This window comes from Phasianus colchicus, chromosome 26 (genome assembly GCF_987193195.1).
Source record: "Phasianus colchicus chromosome 26, bPhaCol1.hap1.1, whole genome shotgun sequence".
Lineage (NCBI taxonomy): Eukaryota > Metazoa > Chordata > Aves > Galliformes > Phasianidae > Phasianus > Phasianus colchicus.
Window position 1 is genome coordinate 4,642,713 of NC_143461.1, and position 13,005 is coordinate 4,655,717.

General features: G+C 62.7%; 3 protein-coding genes and 1 long non-coding RNA gene across 4 annotated transcripts; 2 read left to right on the plus strand and 2 right to left on the minus strand.

Annotated features, from left to right (window-relative positions):
• The first annotated feature begins 2 nt into the window (after positions 1 to 2).
• On the plus strand, positions 3 to 2,094 carry LOC149914984 (uncharacterized). The gene is made up of 2 exons (XR_016459970.1): positions 3 to 575; positions 679 to 2,094. It is a non-coding gene; the product is annotated as an uncharacterized LOC149914984 (long non-coding RNA).
• A 1,433-nt stretch (positions 2,095 to 3,527) lies between these two features.
• CDK5RAP3 (CDK5 regulatory subunit associated protein 3) lies at positions 3,528 to 6,579 on the minus strand. Its single transcript, XM_031600774.2, has 14 exons — positions 6,504 to 6,579; positions 6,362 to 6,419; positions 6,145 to 6,276; positions 5,843 to 5,943; positions 5,723 to 5,771; positions 5,456 to 5,634; positions 5,173 to 5,309; positions 4,924 to 5,068; positions 4,701 to 4,823; positions 4,527 to 4,599; positions 4,359 to 4,447; positions 4,055 to 4,260; positions 3,786 to 3,957; positions 3,528 to 3,708 (listed from the first exon to the last, which is right to left on the minus strand). The coding sequence occupies exons 1-14, from the start codon at positions 6,507 to 6,509 to the stop codon at positions 3,643 to 3,645; spliced, it is 1,536 nt and encodes a 511-aa protein (XP_031456634.2). The 5' UTR covers positions 6,510 to 6,579; the 3' UTR covers positions 3,528 to 3,642.
• Positions 6,580 to 7,248: 669 nt separating this feature from the next.
• Positions 7,249 to 9,068, plus strand: PRR15L (proline rich 15 like). Its single transcript, XM_031600508.2, has 2 exons — positions 7,249 to 7,411; positions 7,989 to 9,068. The coding sequence occupies exon 2, from the start codon at positions 8,002 to 8,004 to the stop codon at positions 8,290 to 8,292; it is 291 nt and encodes a 96-aa protein (XP_031456368.1). The 5' UTR covers positions 7,249 to 7,411; positions 7,989 to 8,001; the 3' UTR covers positions 8,293 to 9,068.
• A 1,155-nt stretch (positions 9,069 to 10,223) lies between these two features.
• Positions 10,224 to 12,573, minus strand: PNPO (pyridoxamine 5'-phosphate oxidase). Its single transcript, XM_031600507.2, has 7 exons — positions 12,356 to 12,573; positions 12,154 to 12,278; positions 11,983 to 12,082; positions 11,826 to 11,879; positions 11,164 to 11,292; positions 11,011 to 11,081; positions 10,224 to 10,935 (listed from the first exon to the last, which is right to left on the minus strand). Exons 1-7 carry the CDS (start codon positions 12,398 to 12,400, stop codon positions 10,770 to 10,772), a joined length of 690 nt encoding a protein of 229 aa, XP_031456367.1. The 5' UTR covers positions 12,401 to 12,573; the 3' UTR covers positions 10,224 to 10,769.
• Between the last annotated feature and the right edge of the window lie 432 nt (positions 12,574 to 13,005).

Consider the following 13,005-nt stretch of genomic DNA (forward strand, 5'->3'; position numbering starts at 1 on the left):
ACCTCCTCCAATCGGCACCCGCCCCTGGGAGGCGGGACGAAGCGGTCGGCCAATAGGAGGTGGCGCGGAGGAGACGCTCCCGCCTCCGTCGCCGTGCGGATGGGCAGGCGGAGAGACCAATCGGAGAGCGGGGAGAGAGGCTTGGACATAGAGCTGAGCCCGGCGGACCAATCGGAGAGGAAAAACCGGCACAACGGCACCGCCCTCCGCGTGGATGAATGACGGGTGGCTAGCCCAATGGAGCGCGAGACCCTAACCGAACGACAGCTCCAACTACCAATGAAACGACGCACAGGAACCAGCCGCCCGTCCGGAAACTTGAGTGACTGCAGCTTACACCAATCCCGACAGAGCGCGGGCTCCGCCCCTTCTCCTCACAGCCGTTGCCATGGCACCGAGCGCCCCAGGCCCACAGCGCAGGGCGAGGCCCGGGGCCTTTCGGCACCGCCGGCGTCTCCCCCGGGGACCTCGGGCTCCTCGGCAGCCACCCGGCGAGGCCTGCGGTGCGGACGCGGCTCCCCGAGGCCCGGCCCGTGTCGGCACAGCGCTCCGCAGGTGGAAGGCCGAGGGCTGCGGTGAGTCAGGGCCGCGTTTTGGGCCAACGCAAAGCCTCGCGCTTCCCTTTCCTCATTACTCCGTTCCTCGCTAATTAAAGTCTTTAATTCCGCGCACCGACAGCTGCCCAGGCGGAACGATCCCTGCCTGCGATGCCTGCTTTGTTTTTGGGGGTGAGAACGGGCCCCTCCCCGTCTCACAGCGTCGGAGGCCTCACGCAGCATCAGCTCGCACAGCTGCAGCAAAAAGACGACGACCTCATCCTCACCTGCACCCCGCAGCCCTATGGGACGTGCCGACAGAACCCTCAGCCGACAGCGGGCTGGAAATTGATCAAAGAAACGAACATGGAGCCGGTATTATAAAGCCCTGCTGCCTTCGGGGTGGTTCCGTCCCCGTCGCTGGGGTGGCAGCCGGGCAGCACCGCCCCTGCTCTGCTATTTCTGCCACGCTTGCAGCTGCCCAGAGCAGCAGCCAAAAGCAGACGCCCGCGTCCTGCCCCAGAAACAAACAGGATGCCAGAGACAACAGTTCATCTGAAAATGTAGCATGTGAGCTCAGGCTTCAATGCCCAACTGCAGCCATCTGCTGGGTGGCAATAGCTGGGCTTCAGGCAGGGGCTAACGCAGCCCTGCTGTGGCTGTGAGCAGTGAGCGCCTGTGGCTGGGTGATGTTATCCAGCAGTGGGGCCCTTTTTCACAGCTCGGTGTTGTCACTGGCAAAAAGTTCCCTCAAGCAGAGCTGGGAGCCGAGAGACAAGCAGCACAGACCCCCCCCCAAAGCAGGACTGTCCCAATTACAGAGCATCCCTACCTGGGAGCAGTGCACAAAGCACGGGATGAAGACCAGACAGGGTGGCAGCAATGGATCCAAGCAGCTCGGTGGCATGGACTCGCTCTGCCCCAGCCTCACTAATCTGCAAAACAACCAGCAAACACCTACGAAAGCTGGGGTGCGGCCCCAGCCCACGTCGTGCTGCAAGCCACAATCCGATGAGGTAATGGTGGCGGGCAAGGAGGGCACAGCCTCACAGCGAGAGCACACCAAACCCTACAGCTGCTATAGGCTCCCAGTGGGGCTGGAGAGCACGAGGACAACGCTGTGCCCTGTGGGGAACAGGAGTGCATCAGAGAGGCTTGAAACCCCTCCTTGTGCCTCCCCATGGGATGGGGGTGGGCAGTGGGGGCCAAGGGTGCTGTCAGCAGCAACTTGAGCTGCCTGCCCCCAGCTGGGATATTTTTAGCCCCTCCTCAGCAATGGGGGTTTGTTCTGTGTTGGGCATTAAGGCGCATCGATGCACTGGTCGCATTTGTCCTGCACAAGGCTGCACCCAGGGGTGAAAGGACGCAGACACCCTCCTTGCCACTGCCCCCCCTGCAGCCCCTCTCCAGCTCCTACCCTCAGCATTAATAAGTCCTTAAGCACTAATGAAGGAGAATGGCCCAAAAGCCACCAGGCTGCACCTGGGCCTCCCCCAAACCCCTCTGCTCTGTCCCAGTTAAAGCTTCTATGTCAATTAAAGCCTCTGTGCCAATTAAAGCCTCTGCATCAGCTCAGTCTCCTCTCCCAACAGCTGTGCTGGGGCCCAGGGGTGCCTCCAGCTGGGGCTCAGCCATGGAGGTCACCATTCCACACCAAACCTTTGAGGCAATGGTGACATCTGTGACATGAGCATCAAGCCACCCTCTGTAGGTGTACGACTACAGGTCGTGACCCTCATCTCGTCACAGCACAAAGCTGGTGGGACACCACGGGACCCCCAGAGGGTCCTAAAAGAGGCCGTGAGCCCAATGAGGTGGGCGCTTGCAACCCTGTGAACCCTGAGCCACCCACCCATGTATGCCCACACCTACAGGGCTGTAGGATCACAGGGTGGACACGGTTACACTGCATCACCCCACAGACCACCCCAATCACGGAGAGTCCCCCCACCCCCAATAGCTGCTCCGCGGAGGGGCTGTTTTGCATAGCCCCGCCCCCCCGCCCTACACACACCTTATATGGCACGTGACCACGCCCCCTTTACATTTAGCCCCGCCCCCAGCCGAATTCGCACTCATCGCTCCGTTCGCAGTCCTGCAGCGCCCCCTGCCGGCGGCACGGCGCAGTGCGGGGGGCTCTGAACCACGCCTCCCTCCGGGGGGCGGGGGGAGAACGGGGGGTGGGGGACAAAGAGGGGACAAAGCGACGGCGCTGCCGCCCGGGGTGTCACATCCGTCCCTGGTGCCGCGTTGGGCATTGTTCTAAGGAGGAGAATTAGAGCCCCTTCAAGCAGCTGCGCCACAAATAAGGGGGGGGGGGGGGTGTGAGCAACGTAGAGCAGATGGGCAGCCCGGGGAATTGGGAATTAAAGCCACCCCCCACCACCACCACCCCGGCACGGGACCCGGCTGGAGCCCAGAGCTCTGCACGTCGCCTCCCCCCCATTGACTCCCGCCCAAAAGGGGCGCGGGGGCCAATAGACTGCTGGTGGGGAGGGGGGGGGAGTGGTCAGGGGGTGACGCCCATGGGTGTGGAAGTCCGCCCCGAAGGTGCTGGGGGGGAGTTCGGCCACCCCTTGTCCTGTGCAGCCCAATGGTGGTAGGGGCGAAGCTCTGCCTTCCCCCTCCCATCTGCCGGGGGGCGGGGGGGGGTGTTGGGGGCAGAGGGTCGTGGTGGTGATTAATGGGGACCATCGCTCACTGTCCATAGGGGTGCGTGGCCCCCCCGCCCCACCCTGCCATAACGAGCGGGAGGAATAATGAGCGATGTCACTCCACTTTTCATCGTGATGGAAAGTCATTACCGGAGTCACCGCTGGCGACAACGAGCCATGAATCAACCGCTCTGCTATGAAATTAAAATCGAATTGCCCACCCTCGCCCCCACCTCCCAGCTCCAGGGAGGGCTGCACAGCTCGGGGGGGGGGTCATCTCTGGGCTGGGGGCTCCTCTCCTCCCAGCACTGAGCCTCTGGATGCAGCACAAGAGATGCACGGGGAACAGCTGCAGCTTTATTCAGCAGCGCCCAGCCCCAGGCTGAAGCCACGTTACCATGGTGGGGTGGGAGGGGGTGGGGGGGCAGCAGGACCTCACTGGAGGTTCCAGCTCACAGTGAGACCCCCATCAGGTGCACCGGGCGCCCACCGTAGCGCTTGGAGATGTCAGCTTCGATCTGCAAGAGAAAGTCCAAGGTGAGGGGAGGGCGTGCAGCAGGGGAGGGGCCAGGGGCAGCCCTGCTTGGACCCCCACCAGCTGCTGCAGCTCCCGGGTCCGCTCCTGCAGGCGGTCCAGCTTGGGCTCCAGCACACCCTGCTCTGTCAGAGCCTCGTGCCGCTTCCGACTCAGTGCCTCCCGTTTGGCCAGCAGCAGCTCTGCTTGGTTCAGTTTCTGCTGCAGCATCTCACTGACACGGTCCACATACCTGCAAACAGGGAGAGCAGCCCCTGCTTCACCTCCAGGGTCCTCCCAGTCTGTCCTCCCCAGCCCTCCAGTCCCCCAGGTTTTCCCAGTGAGGTGACCTGGGGGAGGCGAGGATGATGAAGAGATGCTGCATGCGGCGGGTGCTCAGCTGATCCAGCAGTGCCCTGGTGCTGGCCAGCAGTGTGCCCACACGGGTGCTGGTCTGGCCCTGCAGAACAGTGGGGGCCAGCTGGAACTGGCTGGCAGCCAGGACATCGGCCTCCTCCTCCATCTCCACCAAGCGCTGTGCCAGGAACAGCTCCAGCTGTGGGGAAAAGGACGCTGTGTGGGGGGAGTGGGGTGGGGACACCCAGAACCCACCTTACACGGGGAGGGTGCCTGAGCTGCCCAAGCGTTGCTCACCTCCATGAGCTCATCAATGAATTGGTTCCGTGTTGCAGCATTCTCCAGCAGTGTCAGGGCATCGGAGCCACGGGCAACTGCCTCGGGTTCTGGGGAATGAATGGGGTCAGCAGGGAAGGGAACTCTGTGCTCTCCGCACACTGGAACCCGCCTTGTGACCATGCTCACCCTCAGAGCCATCCTCCAACACTGTAATCTGTGCCCCATTGCTTTCACCATCACCCCAGTCAATGTCATTGTCCTGCAATGAAAGAGAGGGTGGCTGGTGACTGGAGGGCACCTGCAACACTCCCAGGACCCCAGCAACAGGCCGGGCCCCAGGAGCAAGCAGCCAGCACTCACCTGAGGGCTGGGCTCCACCACAATGCCCCAGTCAATTTCACTGTCCTGGGCTTCCCCACCTGCAGCAGCGTTGTCAGCATCACCCCCACCAATCGGCTCCAGCGTGAAGTCTCCCCAGTCAATCTGCAGCAAAAAGGGCAACGGGACCTCCGAAACCTGAAGGATGCAGACTCCCTTCCAGCTGCAGCAAACAGCCACAGCCCCAGGCACTGCAGCACCATACCGTGTCCTCCTTTGGCTGCTCCGGCACCACCTGCACCTCTGGCCTCTCCACCCTCACTGGCTCAAACCCCGTCCTCCACTCATACACGGTTGTGTTGCCTTTGCTCCCCACGTACCGCAGCATGGGCACCACGGGCCCTTCTGAGCTGCCATAGGGACATCAGCAGCAGACAGAGAGGCTGTGATGTCCCACTCCCCACCAGGGTGCTGTTGGGAGACCCCCAGGGATATCAGTGCCCCCCACACCCACCTCTGGCAAACAAACTCCACGCAGGCCTGGTACAGTTCGATGGCCTCAGAAAGAGCACCAACTCCTGCTCCAACCTCAGACAGCAGCGAGGGCAGCTCCTGCACCAAGGCTAGCAGCTCCTGGCGCACATTGCTCCCCTGCAGATGGAGCAGGGACACAATGGGGCAGGGAGACACACAGCCTAATTCCTTCCAGACTGCTTATAGAGCTGGTCAGGGGGCTGTAGGGTCACTCTCCCCATCCAAAAGGACACGGGGTCCCATAACAGCACCGGGGGACTCACAGTGATGCCGTACTGCTTGCAGGAGGCGTAGAAGCGTTCCCGCAGCTCAGCAGCTGCCAGCTGGCACTCCTCCTCACGACGGGCCAGGTCCTGCTGGGCCTGCTGGCAGCGGGAGATCTGCTTGCGCAGTGCAGGGACCTCATAAGTGACATTACGCACCAGGAGGGCAGCGAGCTCAGCTGTGGGGTGGGAGGGCCATGAGGAGCTGCGATGGTCCCCTACGGCCCGCTGCTTTCTACCCCTTCCCTGGGCACCTCGCAGCCGTACCCAGATAGGTGTTGTCCTTCTCATAGAGGGCCACGATCTCCTGCCAGTCCTGGGGAGGGGGAAGCAGAGGGTGAGGAGGAGGGCACAGGCATGGGGCACCCGTAGCCCATCCCCGCTCACCTTCATGCGTTGGGATGAGTATCGCCCAAAGAGGTTCTTGGTGGAGGCCTCGGTGCCCCTGAGGATGTCCACAATGCGGAGGCAGTGCGAGTAGTGAATGGCTGGGAAGGGGAGAGGGAAGGGGAGAGGGAAGGGGAGAGGGAAGGGGAGAGGGAAGGGGAGAGGGAAGGGGAGAGGGAAGGGGAGAGGGCAGGAGAGAGGGAAGGGCAGAGGGAAGGGAAGGAACAGAGCTGTCACGGGACTGAACAGATGCTCATGGTTGGGGTGGGGGGGGTGTGAAGGGTCGTTCAGGTTTCTCTCACCAGCGCCTGCCAGCAGCTGTGCGATCTCCTCGTGCTCGGGCATATCCCGCAGTGCAGCCTCGATCTTCTGTCGCACGGCGCTCACCTGGGCCTGCCAGCGCAGGCCGCAGTGCCGCCGGTCCACCAACCAGTCTGTGAGGGGGGGGGAAACGGTGAGCGGCCCGAGCTGCGGGGCGCGGGGAGCTGAGGAGGCCGCAGTGCCCGCAGGTTGCCGTACCCAGCAGTTTGCCGGTCTGGATGTCGATGGGCACATCCTGGTAGTCCCGCGGAGAGGCCTGCGGGAGGGAACGGTGTGAGACCTGACCCCTGACCTCTGACCTCCTGACCTCTGACCCCCGAGCTCCGGTCCCGCTGCCCACCTGCATCCCGCCCGCTGCGCGCCGCTCGCCGCTTCCGCTTTCCCCCGCTTGGCCCCGCCCCCCACGCCTCAGCCAATCCCCGCCGCGCACCGTACGGCGCAGCCAATCCAAACGCGCAATGCTCCGTGGGTCCCGCCCCCTTTCCAATCAGGAGCACGCGGCGGATGGACAGTGCCACGCGCCGCTCCTTCGATTGGCGGAGAGGCGGCGGCGCTCGACCAATGGGAACAGGGAGCTGTCGGGAGGGCGGGACGCAGTGATGCCCGAGGGTGGAGAGGCGTGCGCATGCGCGGTGCGATGCGGGGGGGTTGCGCCGTGTGCTGCGGTGTCCCCACGAAGCGGTGACCCCGATGGCCCTGTCCCCACAAACTGCGTCCCCGTGAGCCACATCTCCATGGGCCGCGTCCCCGTAGTGTCCCCACGAGCCACGTGTGTCCCCACCGGCCACGTGGTGACCCTGCAGCGTCCCTACGGGCCACGTCCATGCGATGTCCCCATGCGCTGTGTCCCCATATCCCACAGCCCCATGAGTGCTGTCCCTGCCGTGTCCCCATAGCCCGTGTCCCCACACCATAGAGATGACAGCATAGCGCCCTGCTTTGTGCTGGGCACTGGGAAGGTTCCATGCTTCCTTCCAATCCCCGAAACCCAACGTGACACCGGGGACGAGGGGGTGATGGTGGGGGGGGGGGGGGGGTGTCCTTCCCAGTGCCACCCCCGTGGCTCAGCCACCACTTCCCCCATCATGAATATTCAGCGCAGCGTTGGCCCGGCCCCCGCTGTTTGCTCAAGCAGGAGTGGTTTGCTCTCGGGTTCACCTTGACTCAGAGCAGCGGGGCAGCAGCAGGTGTGGGGCCCCACGCTGTCCCTGGGATCCCCCAGGCTTCTGAGCGGGGCAGGAGGCTCAGGTAGGGCATCACGGTGCTGTCGGTGGGAACGGGGTGGCTGAGACCCCGTGGTGGCCGCATCCAGGTGACAGCAAACTGTCCTGGGGGCTTCCCACGGCCACGTCTCCATTGCCAGGGTCTGTGTGATGTGGTGGCCTTTCCCTCTAACCTGGTACCCCAAAGCAGCAGTGGAGGCACAATGCTGGGTTGGGTGCCAGAGCCGGGATGTGGGATGGGGTCTGATCTGTAGGATCTGGAGGTGTTCAAGGCCAGGTTGGATGGGGCCCTGAGCAGCCTAAATGGGGAGGTTGGTGGCCCTGCATGTGGCAGGGGGGTTGGAGATTCATGATCTTTGAGGTCCCTTCCAACCCTGCCCATTCTGTGATTCTGTAGGGTCAGTGGAGGCACTGCGTGGGCACGGGGCTGTTATCCCCGCACCAGGGTGGAGCCTGGAGGGCTGGGAATCCCCTTCCCACTGTGCTCACCCCGACCACAGCAACACTGCAAAGAGGGAAACCATAAGGCTGGGGTGAGCTGTACCATCACACTGCCCCGTGCCACTTCCCTGTTCCCCTTAACGCTGCCACCTCCCGCCCAGGTGCCCCGCAGTCATGGCTGAGAGCCACAGCTGGTGGAAGCTGACCTTCCTGAGGAAGCGTAAATCCATGCCCAAGGTGCTGTATGACAGCCCCGACATCCACGCCGGCGACGGCCCCGAGGGTTCAGCAGAGGAAGGGACGCCCGACTTCGCCGCCCGCCTGGAGAAGATCGTGGATAAGAGCACCAAAGGGAAACACGTCAAGGTGTCCAACTCCGGCCGCTTCAAGGAGAAGAAGAAAGTCAGACCCACGCTGGCTGAGAACCCAGGGCTCTGTGCAGACAGCGAGCGGGAAGAGAAATGAGGCTGGGAGGGGGCAGTTTGGGTCCATCCTGCCCCAACGTGAGCCCCCAGTGCTGCCCCATTGGGATCCCTTGACACGACGGAGCTGGGGGGCTCATTGCTGCACACCCCCCCCCGATGGCACTTTGTTAGGAAAACAGACTCAGATAGGAGTTTATTTAAGGAAAAAGCAAGAATCCTATTTAAACGCAGCCCCGGTGGGCGCTGGCTGCTGGCTCACTCAGTGACAAAGAGGGGATGGATGGGGCAGGGAATGCTGCAGGGCACACAGCCCCAACACGGTGCATCCCCCCGCTGTGCTACGGGGCACCCATGAGCAGCACTGGGCTGAGTCCTGCTGGGACAGGGCAGCCCAGGACGAAGCACTCAGGGCTCAGTTTGGCTGCAGGACCTCTGAAGCCCCTTTGCTGTGTGCTGCCCTGAGCAAACACAGAAGTTTGACGCCGGGACAAAGCCCTGCTCATCCCCAAAGCCTGAGGAGCTGCGCAGCCCTTTGTGCTGATCTTTGCACTGCTGGATGCAGCCAACCCTGGCCAAAGGATGGGCCACTGCTCAGGATACTGTCGGGACCTGGGAGGGCTCCAGGTTTCCCAGCAGGAGCTGCGTTCCCACCCAGGACCAGGAATTGCTCTTTGCTCCCGGAAGGGGAGAGCTGCTCACAGACCATGGCGAGGGAGCCGAGCTCATAGCCTCTCTCTTTGTGCTGTTCTTATTTTTTTATTACGGAAGCTGAGCCTTTCGTGAGGTCTTCCAACTGTTCTTTGGGAATAAAACAGGTCTGGGAACAAAGGGAGCGTGGTGGCTGTGTGTGGGAATCGCAGGGAGCTGCAGGGACTGGGACAGCTCAGGGTTCAGTTCTGAGCTCCCAGTGCAGCTCTGGCTCTGCTGTGAGTGGAGCCCACGGCACACAGGGAATCCCCAGCCCCACTGCAGCACAAACACACCCCAACAGGAGCACCCACAGCCTGGCACCACACCGTGCTGGGGCTGCCCTTGGTGCCAGGATGGCTGCACAGGGAGCTTGCCCTGCCCACAGAGCGCACCTGAACTCACCAGGAAAAAGCAACAGCTCTGTAACAACTGTAAAAGCTGAACTGTGCCAAATGCCAGGACCCAAATCCCGCTGCCATGGCACAAAGCCTTTGCCAATGCTTCTCAGCAGCCCCCGCCCTGGCTGTTTGCATACTGAAGACGTGGGTTCACAAGGTGCTCTTTGTCCCCACGCTGGCAGTGCTGCAAGGTTCCTGCCCAGAAGGGAAAGGAGGAAGGGGGGCAGCGAGGTGACGCCCATCACAGCAGCGTCTGGGCTCCAGAACCATGGGGACACACAGAGTGGGGGTAGAAGCGGCTGTGCTCATCACCCAGGGTCACCCACAGAGCAGAACCAGCTCCAGCAGAGCCCCCAGCCCCACGGTGGGACATGCAATCACCACCCCACACTGCTGAGCACCACGGCAGCACTCAGCCAGGGATGAGCACAAGGAAGGACCAAGTCGACTGCATGACTCAGTGTGATGGGGGCAGAGGGGCAGATGATGCTGCAGGGGCAAAGGAGCACTTTGGAGCGGTGTGACGCAGCCACCTGGCTCAGCCCAATGCTCCCTGCTGCCACCTCCCACTGCAAGGCTGTGCTCAAATCCCAGGGGGTTTCCAGCTCCAGCACCACAGCACGAGGATGTAGGTGGACCTGAGCCATGTGAGGACCTTCCTGCCCCACCAGCTGTGGCTGAGACCCCCCTGCTGCCCCGAGAGCCAGAGGCTGAGTGCACAAATGCATGGAGCTGGCAAAGGGCAAAGGTTATCAGGGCCTGGTTTCACTGGGAAGTGGCCCAAGAGCAGAAGGAGCAGTGGCTGAGCCAGCAGCACCCTCTGCTGGGAAAAGCAGCCAAGCCCAGCTCTGCTGGGTAAACATTAACCCAAACACTGCACAGCTCCGCTCTGATCAGACTTTATTGTTCCCATGTACAGGCAGGGAGCAGTGCTGGTACAGATGGGGTGAAGATTGGGGTCCTACAGCCCCACAGAGATGGAACACACGGGTGGCAACAAGCAGAGCCAGCCAAGAGCACTCACAATAATATCAGAGCCACAATTAAAGAAGTTATTGCACCGACTGAGCAAAAGGCATGATTCTAGCTAAAACACAGGGCATGATTGGTCCCAGCTGCAGGGCAGGATGAGGGCAGGGGATTCACCAGTGCCCTTCTACAATCATTCACGTAATTCATTAACACCACCAGTCCCAAGGGCAATTGCTACTCACACGCTGGCAGGGGGAAGCAGGGGTCTGTGGGACCGACCTGTCTCTGCCTGCTGTGAGCACAACGGGATCTGGGGGGGGCTGAACTGAGCCCCCCCAGCACCACCAGGGAAGGGCAGAGCGAGGCTGCAGCTCCCCAGGACACAGCAGGGGACACATGGGGGATTTGGCACAGGGAACGCTGCCAGTCAGGTGAGTGCAGCCAGGAACATGCAGCTTCATGGGGAAAGGCGTTCGAACACCCAGCCATCCTCACCCTGATGTGTCATTTGTCCCAGGGGGGCTGTGCTGTCCCGTGGGCGCCGAAAAACGATGCGGTCGTGCAGGCGGTTGGTTTGGCCCTGCCAGAATTCCATCACCTCTGGCTGCAGGATGTAGCCTCCCCTAGGAGAGAAATGCAGGTGGTGAGGAGCACTGCAGGGTGTGGTGGAACCACGGTTCCCTACCGGCGTGGCTCACCAGTAAGCTGGTTTTGGCACTGTTGTGTCCCGGTACTGCTCCTCCAGCTCTGCGTTCTTCTTCCTCAAATACTGCAGGGAAAGGGAAGGTGTTGAAATCAGGGCAGGATGGTGGCAGCTGGGGGAGCCCTGCTGGTCCCACCTCCCTGCTCACCTCTCTGTCTGGGATGACGGTGCTCTGTTGGCTGACAACTGCCCCAATCTGGCTGCCTTTAGGGCGGGAGTGGAAGTACTGCTCCGATTCCTCCTCTGACAGCCGCTTCACTGAGCCCTCAATCCGTACCTGTGCAGGGCAGGGATAGGTGAGCACAAGTTGCCTAGGGGCCCAACAGCCCCCAAAGCCCTTGACACACATCCCATACCTAGTCTGGGCTCTGTGTTGTTAAGAACTCACAGTTAGAAAGGACCTTTAAATGTCACCTAATCCAATGCTGTAATGAACAGGAACACCTACAGCTCAGGCAGGGAGCTCAGAGCCTCACCCAGTCTGACCTTGAAGCTCTGCAAGGATGGAGCATCCTCTCTGGACAGCCTGTACCACTGCCTCACCACCCTCACTGTAAAAGACCTTTTCCTTACATTCAGTCTATATCTCCACTTTCAGTTTGAAACTGCCCTATCCCAGCTGACCCTGCTATAGCATCTGTTCCCTCCTTCCTTACAGCTCCCTTTGCACAGGGCCTACCCCTGGCAGCATGAAGGAAGAACAAGCAGCCAAATCCCACCTGGAGAGCCCGAACCTGAAAGAACGAATCCCAAAATACCACAGAGCCCCTGGGGGAAAGGAGGACACGTGGCCTCGCACCACGCACACACCTGCCGGTGGAGGGGCTCCCAATAGAAGACAACAGAAGCGAAGGGATTGGCATCCTGAAACGTGGAGGGGGGGATAGGAGAGAGCCGTCAGCCGCCACGCAGCTCCGGGAGGAGCCCCGCGGGATCCCCGCTCGCAGCCCCGCAGCCCGGCGCTCACCAGCTCCCTCCCTTTGCGGCTCTCGTAGTTGGTGAAGAAGCGGAACCCGTCGCGCCCGAAGCCCTTCAGCAGCACCATACGGGCCGAGGGCCTCCCGTCCCTGCGATAGCGGGCGGGGGGTGGTCAAGGCCCGGCGGCACGGCCCCCCGCACCCCCACCCCCAGCACTCACCTGCCGCACGTGGCCAGGCACATGGCGTTGGCCTCGCCCACCGCCGGGCACCGCGCCGCCTCCGTGAACCAAGCCGCGAACTGCTCGATGGGGTGCCGGGAGGCCAGGTGCCGCTCCTCGAAGGCCTGCGGACAGCGAGGCGATGTGAAGGTCGGGGGACCCCACAGCCGAGGCCTCGCCGCCGCCCCCCGCCGCCCCGCACCTCCTCGTCCCGGCGGTAGCCCATCCTCAGCGGCCCCAGGTCCATGGCGACGGCAGCGGAGCGGTGCCGAACCCCGCGCTCTGCCGAACCCCGCGCTCTGCCGAACCCCGCGCTCTGCCGAACCCCGCGCTCTGCCGAACCCCGCGCTCTGCCGAACCCCGCGCTCTGCCGAACCCCGCGCTCTGCCGAACCCCGCGCTCTGCCGAACCCCGCGCTCCGCTACATCCCCGCCCCCGCAGATCAGCCAATAGAGAGCCGCGCTGCGGGGCGGCACCGCCCATCAGGAAGCCAATAGGAAGCGGCGTTGCGGCCGACCACGCCCACCAGCCTCGCTGCCCACTCGCGGGTGTTGAGCCAATAGGAAGGCGCGCTGCGAGGGCACCGCCCACCGGCCTCACCGCCCATCAGGGAGCCAATAGGATGCCGCGCTGAGGGAGGCACCGCCTACCGGTTACAACCATGTTTGGGCGCAGGCAGCGCGCAGCGCCCCCACGTGGCGGGAGGACCGGGGCACCGGGAGCGGGGCTGGGGGCAGCGGGGGGGGAATCGAGGCGGGGAAAGGAGCTGGGCGGAGCGGGGTTTGCCTCTGGCGAGCAAATTTATTGAGCAAGAAAAGCTCCCGGCTGCCTCCACACCGGCCAACCGGTTAC

Bases quoted from the DNA above. Each gene is read 5' to 3' on its own strand.
- CDK5RAP3 (XM_031600774.2), bottom strand. The intron at 6,277-6,361 runs GTACGGCAACCT...CCCCCCTCACAG, and splicing joins CCAGACCGGCAAACTGCTGG to ACTGGTTGGTGGACCGGCGG. The intron at 4,448-4,526 runs GTGAGCATGGTC...TTCATTCCCCAG, and splicing joins GTTGGAGGATGGCTCTGAGG to AACCCGAGGCAGTTGCCCGT.
- PRR15L (XM_031600508.2), top strand. From the start codon at position 8,002: ATGGCTGAGAGCCACAGCTGGTGGAAGCTGACCTTCCTGAGGAAGCGT.
- PNPO (XM_031600507.2), bottom strand. From the start codon at position 12,400: ATGGACCTGGGGCCGCTGAGGATGGGCTACCGCCGGGACGAGGAG. The intron at 12,279-12,355 runs GTGCGGGGCGGC...CGCTGTCCGCAG, and splicing joins GCTACCGCCGGGACGAGGAG to GCCTTCGAGGAGCGGCACCT. The intron at 11,082-11,163 runs GTGAGCAGGGAG...CTTTCCCTGCAG, and splicing joins CCGTCATCCCAGACAGAGAG to TATTTGAGGAAGAAGAACGC.